Source organism: Apaloderma vittatum, unplaced genomic scaffold, assembly GCF_000703405.1.
Source record: "Apaloderma vittatum isolate BGI_N311 unplaced genomic scaffold, ASM70340v1 scaffold11109, whole genome shotgun sequence".
Lineage (NCBI taxonomy): Eukaryota > Metazoa > Chordata > Aves > Trogoniformes > Trogonidae > Apaloderma > Apaloderma vittatum.
Genome location: NW_009736967.1, coordinates 19479 through 36530, shown reverse-complemented (window position 1 = coordinate 36530; position 17052 = coordinate 19479). Strand labels below are relative to the sequence as shown.

Here is a 17052-nt window from a genome sequence, read left to right as displayed (position 1 = left end):
CCAGCGTGTGGCTCGGCCAGTGGGGAAGGTTGCAAGCACACGGGCGCTGGCAGATTGCTGAGCTGACAGTCTGTGGGAAATGAGGGTCTCAGACTAGTTCTCTGGCTCCTGAGCTACACACAGAGTTTTGAACAAAACCGCTGAGCAGAGAGCATCCCCACGCAGTGATTGAAGTGCCCTGTCTGAACTCTGCATGTGATGCCAGTCCCTCCAAGCGAGAAGGTACAACAGCTGCCCACGCCACCAGATCCACAGTTTCAGAGTAGAAAAGGCAGGAAGAAGTGTTAATAGCTGTATAAAGCAGGTCTAGGTACCAAAAACGAACAGTGAGCAACCCTCATTTTGCCTGCTAATAATTATTTGTACTGTTAAAAAAAAAAAAAAGCAGCCCCCCCCAAACCCCACAACACTACAAATCCAACTCATTCTTCCACTCAATCCAGTCTTCCGTGCTTAAAAACATGGTATCTAGCCAGAACTTTAGGATTTAATGAAGATATTTTTAAAAGTTGATACTTCTTGAATAATCAAATTAAGTCCCTCTAAAGCTACTATAGTTTTCATCAACATGAATTTTTTCAGAACTCTGCTCTTCACAAGATAAACCAACAGCAACTAACAAGTGAACAGTCCCACATGGAACAGCTCCATTTACATTCATAGGTTAAGAGCCTGGACTTAACAACACATCTGAACCCAAAACATACATCTCTGTAAAATAAATACACTAAGCCTCAGAATCAAATGTTTTTTCTACTTACACCTTGTTGAATATTAACACTTAATCTGGACTATCCCAGCATTTTCAGTTAGCTGACTGCAAACTTAAACCCATTAACTATTAAGACACTTAAAATGCTTTCCCAATTAAAGACAAATTACATTTTAACTTTCTTACTTGTCTATGTTGCAACAAAATACTGAAGAAAATGCTAGAGGAGAACAGGCAGGTTCATGTAGAAGGCTGCAGTTTATGGTTGCCTCTGGCTAGAGGATAGTTACAGATGCACAGATTAAATCAAATTATTCTAATGCTTAGCAAATTCATTGAGCATGATGATGAGTGTAGCATCTTTACTAAGCGCAATTCAAATAGCAGCGACTGCCAAAACAACACTCTCATTTTGAAAAATGGTTACTAAAGCAAAAAGTTTAATAGCAGCAAAGATACATACGGTGTTAAATGCAGGACAGACTCTGGTTTGACACAAGTGTATGGTAAAGATTGCGTGTGACCGCGAGCTCTGAACATTCATCTGCGTACTGGCAGTGGTTCGAGACAAAGCCCCCAGCTTCAAGCACTGCATCATCTAGAAAACAGACAAAAAACCCACATGGCATTGCTTACAGATAAAATAAAATAAAAACAAAAGTTCCTAAAACGCTTGCTGGTTCAGATATAAATAAGCTTTTTCTCTTCACTACTGATATGTCAAAAAGCACATTCTCCAGATAAGCAGACTAGGAGTACTTTTTGTGGTTTCTGAAAACAAAAAAAACCACCACCACACTTAAATCTTTGTACCCCTCTTTCTGCTCTCCCCTGAAAGTGACATATCAATCCTTCTTCCATTCACCTGTAGCAAAAATGTACATTTTTTGTACTTTTTGTACAAATTGTACAGTACAATAATATTTGTATTTAGATTCATAATGCACATGAACAGTAGTCTACCTCACACCAGTCATCATACAAAGCTTTTCTGTCCCAGGAAAAATACCACATGTGAGAATTGGGAGATCATATTTACACATATGCCAAAGTTCTCTCTTCCAGTAGAACTGTATTACTAGCAAAAGTCTGTTTACAGCATTAAAAGAAAGTGATACTCACTTTATATCAAATACTTATCAGACTAAAGGCTACAGAAACTATAGAAAATTAAAAAATTTGGCTGAATTTTACACACAAATGATCCTAGACACAGATGGTAGCAAGCATAACCTCTATTTTTAACTGCTTATCAAAACACACAGACAACACTTTTAGAATAGGCTTTGTATGCTACAAAGTAATTTATCTTCAATTATCACCTCTGATTCTCCATTCACAGGTCGGGTTGTAACACCCACTGTATAAATTCTTTTTTTTCGTGTATTTTAATATTTGATTTTTTATTCTTTGCATCGATATCACGTGTGGTATCAAACAGATCAAGAATTTCTTCATTGTAAAGCTGAGGAGGAAAAAAAAAAGAAAAGGAAAATACATATATTACTTTAGGAAGGAAATCCTCCAAAGACTAACAAATCTGTGTATGGTACATATAGAAAGTTCTATAAATCCAAACGACAAGGCTCTCAAAAAAGGATGCTGTGAAACATCTACATTTAGAAGGGCAACAGGATGACAGACAGAGCAGCTGCAGATTGAGTGACCTGCACACCTTACTGTTACGCAACCCAAAGAAGCAGCAATTTACTCCACATCCTCAGATCTGGGAGACGAGAAACCTCTGTGGTGGGACCAGAGAAGGGAGGTACTCGAGCTGAACAACGGCGGCAGTGGTTTCGGTGGCAGGCACCCGCTGTCTTCAGGTCTGACCTTAGGCTTTGCTTTTGTTTGTTGATTCAGTTGGCTGCACCCTCCTCCAAATGAACTCAGTCGACTCCCTTTCCCTGCCATCACGCCTTTCCTCATCCCCTCTCTCACACCTTAATAATTCTCCGTCTCGTCATTCATTTAGGTGAAACTGCTCCTGCCCTCAAAGAAACTTAACACATAATAGTTTTTGTGCCAGCTGCTTATTAAAGGTATCAAACAGCAGGCAAAAAAAAACTACAGCATGGTTTCTGGAGCAGGGCTTTTGTATCTTACACCATGATACTGACACTTGGGTGCCCCAGAGTTAGTTACAACTTGCAGGCACAATAACATCAGCAATAACAACTGTCTATGACATGTTTCAGGCTATTTAATGTTTACTTCTTGTCTCACTGGGACCTCTGAAGGTAAGTACATGTATGTTTAGTGTCTTTCAACTCAGGGTCATTAGGCCCATCAGCCTTTTAGCTCAGTACATTGCATCAGAAAGGACCTCAGAAATTACTATGCAGTTATCTGTGTTAGAGGAGATAGAACACTCATGATAATCTGAGTTTTCAGAACGATGTTTAAATCCAATTGAAGACATCAGGGCAAATATAAAACAACAACAACAAAAACAAAAAACTCAACCAAGCAAAAAAAAAACCCACCCAATCAAACAAAAACACAAACAAATCAGAAAAAGTAGCGTCCCACTAGGAATCTGAGGGCTGAGATCTCCGCTGATCTACACTGAACCATTTCCAGAATCTTGAATTTGGTTATACTAATTCAATTCTTAGGCCAGACTGACTAAATCCCTGCTCAAAGTCCCTGGGTAAAAGTCAAAGAACCATCACTACAGATCTGTATTCACCCGAGGCACCTTCTCATACACTGAAAGCAAGAGGCTTTCTCTTACAAGTGAAGATCCATCCCTGAGAAGTAAAGGCTCGTTATCTGTGAATGCTATGCTTTTAACTCTACACATTAAAAGGGAATTCTATTTAATTATTAGGCATAAATATTCTAAGTAGGAGCCTTCTTGCTAATTTTTACCATGCTAAGTTCAAACAACCTGATGCCACAATTTAAGAAACGATCTTGGTAATGCATCTAGAATTGCATGGAACTGCACATGCCAGTCTTTTGGAAAAGTAAGCAGGAAGGCACGGAGTTAAGAGAGGCAGAGAGCAGCAAACTGAAGAAAAGCAAGACAGTAGCAAACAGAAGTCACTGTTGCAAATAGTTATCCAGCAGCCAGACTTCAAAGTTATTCCAAAATAAAGCCTTGCTTCAACTTGTTCAATGACTAAATTATTGTTTATGTAATCTAGCTCTAATGCTAGATAGGGTGGGAGGAAGAGGATACTTTCTGACGCAAGAGTAGTCTATAACAGGTAACTAATCAGAGAAAGCTTTTTCTGGAAAAGCTCCACTTTAGCCTCAGTACAATAATAAAAAAATAAAATCTACCAAAACAGTGACATTTTGCTAAGGGAGAAGCTATTACATATGTTATTTAACCTCTTCCTAAATAAGATAAACGAGACAGGGTTTGGTATGTACATTTAATCTGAAATATGCTGTAATGGCTGCAATTCCATACACCACTACCACCATGACATTTGGTCACTGCTCTGTATTTTGGGACTCCTGCAGTCACATCTGCAGTGCTGTGTTAAAAAAACACAAGGAATTAAGAAACTACACTGGTTACTACTCCTTATGCTCCTACTGTTGCAGCCGCCTAAGCAGCACCAAAGTTGCAGCTCCCCAGTGTTCAAACAGAGAGAATAGAAGTTGTCATTTCCACAGCCTGTGCTCAAACCTAGACTCTCTCCAGGCAAACATTAGCCAGAGCGACAAAAAGTTCTGCTTCAGGTTAGCAGTGACAAACCTACACTAGTGCAAAACGAATGCCAGCTTGTTAATCTTTAAAACAATGGTAGGAGCACATGACTAAAGGGCTTAGTTTGCTTCAGCAGAAATAAGAGCAATAGATTTCTCTTGGGTAATATAAAAGCAGGAGTTTTCTCCCTCCCTCCCTGGAAGTAGAATTGCAAATACTGAACTAAGTAATACGCATTTACACCTGCTCTTCCTTATATTGCTTCTTCTTCTCTGTGTGCTTAAAGCATCAGATTCTGCAGCTTGGTAGTGAATGTAAATATGTAACACTCAAAGCAATCAATTTAGAAGAAAAGTTCAATGGGCAGGAGAGACAGAATCAAAGCTACAAGACTTAAGACAACAGCTGCCACGGATCCGCAAGATCACAGATGTTACGGCCTCTTTTACCAGTAGCTGTGTCTACAAGGAAACACAAAGGGAACAGTTTTTCCACAACACTGACCCATGTTTTCTCTGGGTCTAATGAAAGCAGGAACAGTGACACAGATGCCAAATCCTAAACCACTGGGGATGACAGAAAGAAGTATTTTCATGTTGAGTTTCTTCTTTGACAAAAGGATTTATTAAGAAGTCTCCTAAATAAATTTTGGAAACTATACGAAATCATTGGCAAAGTCAAAAAATCAGGTGAAGCATGGTCACTGTACAAAGGCACATAGTGCAACTGATTATTTTTTTTAACAGCTTCTTGCTTCAAGGTTTTGTAAAGAATTAGAAACAGGCAAGAGCAACCAGCCCCACAAAAAAACACGTGCTGCAGAAAGTGATAAATGATGACTAATACAACTGTTTCTACACTTCAGAATAAGTCTGTAAAGGAAACTACTAAAGTAACTAAAATAAGATAAAAAGGCTCTTTTTCATAAATTGAAGAGCTGAAGCAAACTCCCTAAAAATTTCCTTTGGAAATCTTGAAGATTAATTCAAAACATCTTGTGGGAAAGGAATGAAAATGTAGCAATCAAAAAAAAAAATTGTTTAATTTGCTTCCCCAAAAAACACATGAAGTTATAGACACAAACACAGACCATAATTACCTCTAAGAACTGTGCATTCACTTTAAAATCTGGAGGTGGAAGTCCTTGTTTGATAGCAGCTTGTTTTTTTTCTTCAATACATCTGAAAAGATGCTTAACAGCACGAGATATAATGCCTTGTTCCTCTTCTGTTATGTTGACATCAAATCCAGTGCCCATGGTGTATGTTTTGCCAGCACCTGTCTAAATTAAAAACAGAATAGTCACTAGAACATGTTGGAAGTAGCAAATCAGAAGTGCAGTTTGTGAATACCAGTGCTAGGTGACTCAGTCTGGTGCTACTAAGTCAGTCTGTTATGTTTGTAACACAAACATAACAACAATAGGTAATTTTTGAAAAACAGATCAACAGCAGTACTTGGACAAACTCTGCTGTTTCTCCACAGATCAAATACAAGCAGGCAGGGATCAGTTCAAATGCTTCATAACCTTTCCCCTACAAACTTCCTAAATTGCTTACATCAGCCTTGAGCTATCATCTCTGAGGTCACAAGAATAGTTAATGTTTTCAACTGTTAATTACAGCATACATTTTGGAGGCAAAAGCAACATTTGCAATTCTTTGGTGAAGCAGATCAAATGATTCCCTTAATTACGGGGTCTGAATCTCTCAAGTAGAATATTACCATTGTTCTCAATTTAGAGGTGGCACCAAAGAATACAAGCTGAATTTTCACTAGGAAAATAACTTAATTAAATATGAAGTCCTACAGAAGACAAGGTAGCATTGTGTTTTCCCTGATTAGTGAGTCAAGTCTAAGACAAAGATAGCATCACACAGCTGAACATAATGTACTAAACTGGACTTGCAAACTGCTTTGTTTCACTAGGACTAGACTTCACCTAGCTAACTTGAGATATGACATTTAACATAATTCAGCATCCAAGACCCAATTTTAGGCAATTCCTAAGGGAATATTCAGAAGACAATAACACATTCTCTACATTATGCTCAACAGTATTTCAGTTTTGAGAAGTAAAACATGTGCCCAGTGCACTGAGAGGGCGTGTTCTCTGTGAAAAGTTCTTTTGTCTCTGGAATCTGATGTCTACATTTTGCCCACAAACAAACAATGTGGCCTAAAGTTCCCTAGGATCTATATTTAAAATGCTTCTCTTTCCAAAAATGTCTGAAAATGCAGAGGGACAGATAGGTTGCACTGAAATTCTTCTCTGAGCAATTATCTCTATACATCAACTGATTTGTATTCCCTAAATCACTACTTTGTGTTGCTGTATTGGGGTGAATTCAGGAATTAGGTGGATTCACACCACTTTCAACATTACTACTAATTCACACCTACTGCCCGTACACAATCTGTGTTTCAACTGCCAATCTGCACAGAATCTATACAAACTCCTAAACAGCCTCCTACGGGATACCACATTTAAAATAAAACCAGGATGCTAAAGGATAGGTCCATGCAGTCTGAGATTAAAGAGTTACAACAAACTGTTTTTTCCAAAATAAGTACTTGTAAATAAAATTGTAAAGCTTACTTGGCCGTAAGCAAAGACAGTGGCATTATAACCTTCAAAGCAACCTTCGATCAGTTTTTCTATACACTGTATATAGATCTCTTCTTGCTGCGAGTCGATGTTAAAGACATAATCAAAAGTGAAGGCCTTGTCTTTTCCCAAGAACACTTGAGGTTCACCAGGTGTGACGGATGTACAGATATGGCATCCTTCAATCTTCTCTTTGGCTAGCTGTGGTCTAATTCTGTTTTGAAGGAGGCAAAAAGATCTATTAGAAATTCTCAACATTGGAAACAGAAGCATACAAATAACATAAGAGATCTGAAAAGAATTCCTTACTGACTTGAAAATGAGTTTTTTCATCAAGCCAGGGAGCTTCCAGCTGTCTGAGCCACAGCACTGACTGCAGCTGAACGCCACTCATACAACTGCTCATGCAAATTATGTTATTTTCCCTGAAGGTTCACCTACCAACTTTAAGCTGATGACCTGTCTGGAAATCTAAATGTTTCTGTATGTAAACCACACATTACCAAAGACCAACTTGCATGATCCCTTTCAGATGCCTTCAGTGTAAAAATGGATTATTATTTTTCTAAATAGCAAGAGAAATACAGAAAAAAAATGCAGGTTAGCTTATGCCGTAATTTGGGAGCAAGGATCCCCAAAGCCTGTATATCATCTTAAACAAAAGCCTTCTTCCTATGAGAGCAAGGAGGCTCACATTTCTTCTTTTCCTTTGACAGGAAAAGAACCCTTCTGTAAAATGGTTTACCTTCAGAGGAAAGAAAAAGAACAGTATCTAACAAGTTCTAAAGGTAAGAGTGTCTCACGCCTCATTATTTCCCCACTGAAATGAATTTCAGCTTCTTTTTCTGCTTGTTCGGTTTCCGACAAACTACTTCCTAGAACACAGCCATCTCAGCTTCTTGTATTCTATCATTTTATTAACGCCTCTGCATTCTTAATACTCTTGCAGTCTTCTCCAAACTGAATTTTTGTACTAGCTCTGTGACTAAAGAATATTGTGGACGTTAGTTAACCATTAACACCAGCTGAATCACAATCAGGAAGAAAAACTCTGGCCAACATATAATTCTAGCTGTAATTAACTAATAATTTGTTTACAAAATTACTAGGTGGTTTTGGTTGTTTTTTTTTTAAAAGTGTTTCCAAGTTCTCAGAGCAACAACACCAAATTAAAAACAAAAAAAAAATACCACACATGTGCAATTTAAGAAATATGGGACAAATAAGGCTATATACAAGGGTGATAAAACGTCAGCAGTACAGCTAGGTACAAAAAAGCATGGGATATTTAATATAGATTCTCCATTTATGTTAAGCTTCAAGTACCTATATTTACCTCACTGTGGCTACTTTCAATTACAGTGTCAAAATTGAAGATCTGTATACACAGAGTATAATTTAAAGGCACATATTAACTTCACATTCCATTCTTTTAATGGCCACATCCCCATCAGTGTTTTGTTTGGGGTACCTGTGCTGTCTCGAAGCAAATTCCCTCAATCTCTTCACTTACTGCAGGTGGGTTTGGATCACAGAACAGTGTGAGTGTGCACAAATTATAGCCCTTTCAGAGGAAACTAAGCCAAAACGATTGACTCCAAACACACAGAGCTTGTTCCAAAAACTAATGGAAACATAAGGGCCCAAAACTACCTACTGATGTACCGCGACCGTGCCAACGGCTGCTGAGGCAGAGTGTGCTAGTCTCCAACAACCCTGAGAGGACTGCTGCAGACTAATAGAAATTACACCAGCACATATACTTTAGTTCAGGTTACAAACACCCTTAAAAGAAAAAAAAAAGAAAAAAAAAATCACATAGAGCATGATATCCTTCTTCTGCAGACGACAAATTTCAGATGTTCATTGCTGTCAGAAGTGTTTTTCAAAACTTTCATTTTAAAGGTTGCATTATATCCCACTGTGTAACACTAAAGAATAACCATAATTCATTTGTAAGTTTTCCTGCACATTAATTCCTTTATGGAAAGTTTCACTAAGGATCATACCATACCTCCCTTGTCGGCATACCCTCCAGTGTAGAGTGGAAATTAAGCAAACTTTTGAAAAATGTCATTAAAGGCAAAATTATATGATGTGTAAAATAGGCATAAATATTCTACAAGTTGTATTTGCATTTAAGAACATAAAGTGTGCAATATAGGTCAGAAATTTTCTCTCCAGTATCATCATAGTTGGTGGTTTTTTTCCTTTAAAAAAGAATGCCAAATAAATCCTTCACTAGCATCTATGTCCACTGAACAGAAAAACTGACAAAGATGTACAGAAGCTCGTAATAGTTACTTTTTCAAAATTAATGAACATTTCGTAATAAAACAGCTTTTATTTCTAGGTAAAGTCTTCAAAAATAAATTAATTATATGTCTTTCCTGAAAGTATTCTACACAATTGGAAAGTTGAGCAAATAAAACATTGAAGCACGCTGTCAATAAAAATTAGAATCCATAAAATGCCAACTTCATAGGTTATTCTACTGCCTTATTTTAATGGAGTGAAGTCAGAGGGCAAGCTTCTTTTTCAGACTAAGCACTCTTACCCTTTCACTAATCCTGTGCAAACAACACAAAAGAAAACAATTGTTCTTACAAGCACAAACTCGGAGGGCTTCTAAAGGCCTCCAGAGGTACTTCTTGCATTGTTTCCTAGCATAAGAAAGCCTAGAATGACCTTTTCCAAAAATCAAGATGGGAAAGCCATTTTAAAAATCAAGCAATCATTTGCACATCCCAAAAACCCAACTTTCTCCCAATTCTGAAAGGCTCTTAGTACTAACTTGCATAATGAAGGTTGACAACTTTAAAAAAAACCCAAAGTTTTCATATCTTTTCATTCTTTTTTTTAAACAAAGAGTTCCAAAATACTTTTCTGCACTGAGGAACTGACAATTACGGCAGGTGCCAAATAACTTTCTCCTTTCTACTACTAAATAAAGGCTCAGAGTGACCATGAAGAGGAACAGCATGCCTAAAATGCCAAGGATTTGCATGATATTTATTACAGTAATGACAGGACTATAAAGTGAGCAGTTTCGATGTCAGCCTGCAGAGCCTTCCCACGAGAACCGTCCCAGCTAGCACCTTGCCTTGCAGCTGGGCAGCACCTCCGAGCACTCTGCTGCTGTGAACCCCAGCACAACAGGGACCTGCAAGAGCGTTACACGTGACTGTAACCAGGTCACAGCAAAACACCAGTCCAGAGACCAGCTGAGCTGACAGAAATCTGTGTCACTGCTACCAGCTTGTTAACAGCTCAATCACTTCCCCCAGGTTGTAGGACAACACCTAGAGGCCCAGAAGGGATGATGGTGTCCTTCCTCCCTGACTTCCCACTAAATTTGAAGGCAGTGCTAAGAGAAGAAGTAGCGTTAACACCAGCACCACGCAGCACAAAGGGAAAATGAAGGAAGACTTCACCCCAAAGACCAGCTCCCTTGTCATTCTGTAACTGCTCTTAAAAATGTCCCACTCTGCCACAGAGTCAGGAGGTACCAACCAGAGAGAGATCCTGGCTGTGTCACATTTGAAAGACATCTTCCCCTAACAGGATGCGCAGACAAGGCATCTTTATCCCCCAAACTGAGGACTGTGCAAGGGATACTTCATGCTCTGAAATCTATATAGGTCTCTTGATAAATTTAGCTCCAAGCTGATGTGACCTTAAAGAGCAACCAAGTTAATGTGATGACCTTAATGAGTAAGCAACAAATGCCTCACCTTCAGTCTGGTTTCTGGCCACTTATTAGCAGTGAGCGGATTACCTGAATCTGACTGCTCTGGAAGTCTCACAATTCACACTGACCCTATGGTCCAGCAAGTAATAGTCCTCATGCAAGTCAGATTTGGCTCCAGCACGGGCTACAGGAACATTTCTTCCTCCTCTACCCCACCCATCAGTTGGGAAAGTAATGGGGTTTTTTTATTCTGCTACAGCCAAGACTTTCCCACTCTCAAGTGTTAATGTGGCCACTTCTGTCAGTCAAAGCAGGCAGCGCCCATGCCTTAAGAAATGTGAAAGAGTTCATTTTGGCCATCTCTTCTCACCCAGTTCCCAGCCTGGCAGTCTGCCACTGGGATTTTTCCTCAGGACCAACGTGACTTTATCCATTTTGCCTTCTACATGGCCCTATCTCACCTGTTTTTCAGGCCACTCTCTTAATTGTATACAATCAGGTGTTTTCTACCTATTTTCAACTGCATCTCTTTAGATGTGGCAACTACTCAAACAACATTTTGCCTTTGCATCCTTCCCTCTCCTCCTTTCCAAAGCACGAACACACCCAACTCCTGTTTACATGTACTTCAGAGCCTTCAGGCCACACACATGAAACTTAATCCCCTAAATCCATTCTGCCTCAGCACACTGAGACAAGCCGTCTAATTAGAGAGGGCTAAAATAGTGGTGGAACTGTAACACACTGTATTGTACTGGAAATAATCTCTCAGTAGAATAGGTGCACAAAATGTCTGCTAAAAATATTGCCAGCTACAACAGACTCAGATAATACAGTTCAGGGACTGCAGCAAGAGTCAATATCCTGTGTTATGGAAAACATCACACTTCCCAGAATTTATTCCTGTTTAAACTATATAATATCATAATTTTGAAAAGCATGCTATCCTAGTTTATTTCTAGGGGTGGAAATTTGTCACAGTGATTTAAATATGTTTCATACATGGGTATATAAGGATATAGATATATACATACACTCATACATATCCCCCTTTCAGCTAATGAACAATTTTATCTCTGTGCCTGTTCATTTAAGAACCTCCCCATTATCTAATTTTTCCCCTGGAATTTCCACACATCTCTGATCAGGTTATCCCTTAATCTTGTTTCATATACTAAACAAAATAAGACCAGTAAAATTTTTATTTTGTGAGGTATAGCACACGTTACTCTAACAAAGGGTAATTACCACCACAATTACAATATACCTTCGCAGCACCTGTACAGAGTAGCAATAAGCAAAAAAGAACTTCTAAGAGTAACCTAGAAAAGGCAAAGTATCAAATTATTCTTGTTTTACAGAAAGAAAAAAAAAGAATAAAAAAAAATCACAGATTATTCTTTCAAATAGCAATAGCTAGTCAGAAGCTGAATGCTGGAAAGAAGAAAACACAACAAAGAAGTCCCATGTGAAGTTCTTTTTCATTAAACTGATGCGAGGAAAGGACTGTGTTCACCTTAGGAAAGCATAAACTGAAACAACACTGAAATCACATGCAGTGCCGAGCAGGAAACAAGTTAACTTGGAAATCCAAGGCTCTCCAATACTCCTCTCCTACTACACTAGGGCCACTAAATTTCACACAGTTAAGTTTTGCATGTGGGTACACAAAATATTAAATCCAAGAACACTTAAAACATGTTATGAAATGGAGCAGGCAATACAAACAGGGAAACAAAAACCAGGAAAAACCAGCCTCCTGCCATTACTTCAGCATCACAATTCCCTCTCCTTTCTATTCCATTTCATCAAAACTCTCCCATCAAACTCCTTCACAACAGTGAGGGAGTAAAAGCTAAACAGATTTCACCTCACAGACACCTAATACTTCTGCCTGAATAAAGTTTTCAGTGCTTTTGCTGGCATATGTGAGAAGCTTGCTTGCTTCTACAGTTATCATCACCTCCAAATGAGACCACAGCCACAGCACCTGAATGCATTCATCTGAACTAGCTGATTAGTATACTAACTCTTGACCTCTCAGTGAGGTTTAAGAATAGGAAAGAGGCTGGCAGATGGCAAATGTCATGTCTACCTCTTTTTAATACAGCAATAAGGACCCAGGAACAAGCCTTCTGGCTCACGCCAGCAACCATCACCCATTAAGAGTCCCTGTTCCGCTGCCAGTACATCTCTGCATAACAGCCCTTGCACCTCCGCTGCCTGTGGCAACGCAGTCTGTACTGCTAAATAATGCTTGCAAGTAAAAAAATACTCATTTTTGTTGAGTTACCATTTGGTAACCTTTAGTGCAGATGTAGTTCTGTAATGTCCCTCTCAGCATTTTTAAAGAGGCTCTTGATAGCCAGTGAAACAAGCACAAAAAGTCTGAGAATTGTTCTAGAATGCTTTTACCCTGCTTTTCAACTCCCAAACTACACACCCATACCACAACTTTTCATAACAAAAAAATGTAAAAGCACTACAAGTCAATACCTCACCTTCCAGCCCAACTCCTTCTGAAGAAATGGCACAACTTTAACTCCACTTCAGAATGACCCAAATTGCAAATTAAATTCAAATGCAATGGCTACAAATACCACATAGCAACCTCTCCTCAAGGTTAGCATGAAGTCAATGGCCTTACGCTGTTACTGCATACTCCAGATCATTTGTCTCCTGCTTTTAAGTGCCAACTAGGCAGTTGTCTCAGAGCAAATCATAAATACAGTGTATTATCAGTAGCCCTTGATGGCCTTCAGGGTGAAATCCATTTGTTTCAGGTGCTTACAATGGCAGAAGAAACAAGCCTTTGTAGAAGTATCCCAACATCTGAACAAATAATGGAATAAAAGCCATCCTTCTAAACAAAAGCAAAGCGCAAGACAAATCCAGGGTGCCTTTGTAACAGCACCACTTCTGCAGAAAGACTCAGTTTCTGGATGTCATAATCATCAGTATTCAGTGGTATCAGTTAATGGTGCAATTTAACGTTATGGATATGGATCACTATTCTGCATACAAGTACTAAGATGTAAAAAGGACATACAACTACAGACAGGGGTGCTGCTCAGCAGCCAGCCTAGGGCAGCTGGCCACCCAGCACGTTGCCAAGTCTTTCGCCCCCCGCCACGGGCCAGCTCCCACTCTGCGAAAGGCGCGGGCGCAGGCCAGCCCCCAGCCCAGGCAGCCAGCACCAGGAGCTTGCTGGGACTGTAACTCAAGTTGCTCTTATGTAAGGTTCGGGCACAGCTCCCATCAATGTTTCTCTAAGTTGCCATGGCTGCCACAGTCTAGGCTGAGCTCAGGGCCGTCAGCTGGCATTGTGTGTGTGTGTGTGTGTGTATGTGTGTGCCCAGAGCCCAAAAGAAACTATGCACAGTCCAGGGTATTCAGCCTAAACTTACACCAACTCCCTGTGCAAGCACAAGCAAGGCAGATGGTTTGCACATGCACTGATGTTCGCCTTTAGAGACCAGAAAAATATTGGGCGTATCAAGTAGGTATCTCAATGCAAATTTGGCAACATAAGAAATAAAACTTACTGTATAGCTAAATGTAGTAAGGACCGAGGGGAGAAGCTAGAGAAGTACCTATGTGGTCCAGATTTTAATTCAAGGTCCTATTAAGATACTGCTAAAGAGGTATTAGCATCCCTTTGACCCATGGGTAGCAATTAAACATGACCATTAAGCCCTTAGCTTAAAACACCCAGTAAAACTGGCCATAAATTACTAAATGGGCTCTGAGATATTAACTTTTTTTTTTTGCTTTCAGTAAAAAAAGAAAAATCCTGTTCAAACATACACACACAGAATATTTTGTTCCAGTGCTGCACACTGTCACTTCCAGTTTGCACATAATCGGAAGGCAGCAAATGGAAAACTAGAATTTAATTTAATTGAGGAAATGTACCACTACTGTAACTGGATTTGTCCAGTTTTCCTCCTCTACACACAACCTCTAACTCCTCAGCTATTTTTGTTTTTAAAAAACAAATTTAATCTCATAAAACAATTACCCTTTTCAGCAGCCTGCATCTGACCAGCTCATCTCTCCATTAACTGTTCATGCCGGGGATTACGTCCGCAGTGCCAGGCTGGGGCGGTGTCACAGGCTGCTGCTTTCGCTTGGCTCCTGAAGCTCCGTACAATAGCTGCATCTCCCGGCAGCCGCTACGGCAACCGTTTAGCAGTATGATTTCACATTAATTTTTGTGTGATTCTGTAACAGCCTAGCAGGCTGTGCAACGCAGATGTCACCCTCACACAGACTCCTGTGCTTTTGCCAGGAAAACACAGGGAGGGGAAAGTCCCGAGCTTGCCCTCACATACATCCACTGCTCCACACGCTCCCCGTACCATCCCCACCTCCCAGAGAAGGGCCAAAAGACCCTCCAGCAGATCCAGCAGACCTCCAACATCTTTCCTTGGAACTTGAATTAATGCTTTCATCCAAACCTCCTCCTTGTGATTTCTCGTGGCCTAATTTACTCTCTAGTGAGCAAAGAAATCCACAGCTTTCAAAAACAATTTGACTTTTGAGAAAGAGAGAAGGGGGACTGTGTTGCAGGATTTCTACAAACCTTGATTATTTCTAGTTCAAGCCAAGGTCAGCTGCGATGGAAAAGCAGCACTATCACAAGCTTCCACGTGCCTGCCAAGCACAGAACTGGAACTCTTCCAAATCCAAGCACAATTTGATTAGAACTAAAGTGATATTGGAAATGACATTTCTAAGGCAAACAGATTTTTTAAAAATTATTCTACTATGCTACTTGCCTTGGGTTTGGTTTTTTTTTTGAGCATTTAGTGTTATACGTCTCACCACTCTTAGAAAGCTAGAAAAAAAATAATAACAATATCTTAGGGAAAGTGAGATCTAAGCAAACAGAGCATAGTTTAATTTATGAAGCATGTATGGTTCAATAACAATAAATTAAACTAGGAGATAGGCCTTCCTAAAACTAAAGTTCAGAATTAACATCATAGCACACAGGAATGCAGGCACATCGGTATCATGCAATAAAGTTGCAGAATAAAGACTGTGGTCTCAGAAATCGCGGATCAAACATACGCCAGTGCTGAAATGGACTCCAGACACCTGATCTCCATGCAGCTAACCGGCCTGGAGATGCTGCCTCTCCTCATTACAGAGCCTGAAGAAGTAATTTTAGAGAGTAAGAATCGTAAGTATCTCTGCTGTTATAGCACATGGAACACAACACTCATCTGTGCTACCAGGGCGGTCTGCATTAGCTCAAGGTCTGGATATTGCGCAGAAAAATGCACACGTACACTGAAATATTCAAGTTGCTGACACGTGACTCCTCCTATAAGGATTAATCCTGAAAACATAAACCCTGGGAATCTTTTTAACTTTTTAATAAAGGAGCAAAAAAGGAATCCAGAAGGTCCTAGCTCATTTCAGTTTATTACAAGCAGTAGCTTCCAGTCTTTTAGAAAACTCTATATACTCTTTTATTGTACTAGTCTGCTTACACTGCACTTCTGGACGTCACCCCATAGTTGGTAGAGCAGACACCCCAAATACCTGATTCAGGCATGAAGGGCAGATCCCTTCCCCCTGTGACCCAGAAACACAACATCTCCAAAAGGCCTGTCAGAAATCAAAGGAAAGCCTTCAGAGCCAAAATAAGAAATGCAGGAGCAAGGGAAATACACAACCCAAAAATTTACCACAGGGAAGATGAATCATCTGTGGCTCTGGGTTTGAATGACTGCTCCACGTCTCCAAAATTGTAGTTTCCTAGAGGGCTCAACCACCTAGAAGCCTGCAATTTGATGGCTGTGCTCTGAATACATTTGTATACCAAGCCCAACACCCAAAAAAACAAACCAAGGACAGACGGGCACATTAAATACATCTCATCTTGCTCACATGCAGGCCCTTACTTCTTGTAAGCTCAAGATTTCTACTGAAGAATGTATTTTAGCTTTTATGACTGATAAGTTCATGTACAGAAGTATGAAACACCATCTTCATTCCATTGGTGGTGTTTTACATCAATCAGTAGCACTGACAATACTGAAAACTATTGAAGATGACTGCTAAAAACTTACTGTAGTAGCACCTGATAGGCACACTGCTTAATATAAAGGGCACAAATTCAAAAGGCAAGAGGAAAGCAAGGGTTTTTGGTGTCTCCCAGACCAGTGTCAACAAGTACAGCACTCATGGAGGTCACACAGGCAATTAAGAGTATCTTCCTGTGAATAAGGATTAATGAAGAAAGCAATTTTATATATAAAAGAAAGAGCACAACACCGTGTATTTCTTTTGCAAGTTATGGAGGGGGGGTGCCTCCAAAATTTAGCTTTAACACTTAAGTTAGCAGCTCTCATCATTCCTGC

The 17052-nt window shown here is 39.7% G+C and overlaps 1 protein-coding gene across 1 annotated transcript in view; it reads right to left on the bottom strand.

Moving 5' to 3' along the window:
• Nucleotides 1–1175: 1175 nt before the first annotated feature.
• LOC104279774 (kinesin-like protein KIF21A) overlaps nucleotides 1176–17052 on the bottom strand; it is a gene marked incomplete at both ends in the record, with an annotated part of 35214 nt that continues 19337 nt past the window's right edge. Inside the window, 5 exon segments of the mRNA XM_009877166.1 lie at nucleotides 1176–1310; nucleotides 2035–2084; nucleotides 2087–2177; nucleotides 5479–5661; nucleotides 6979–7201. Coding sequence (XP_009875468.1) covers nucleotides 1176–1310; nucleotides 2035–2084; nucleotides 2087–2177; nucleotides 5479–5661; nucleotides 6979–7201 — 682 coding nt within the window.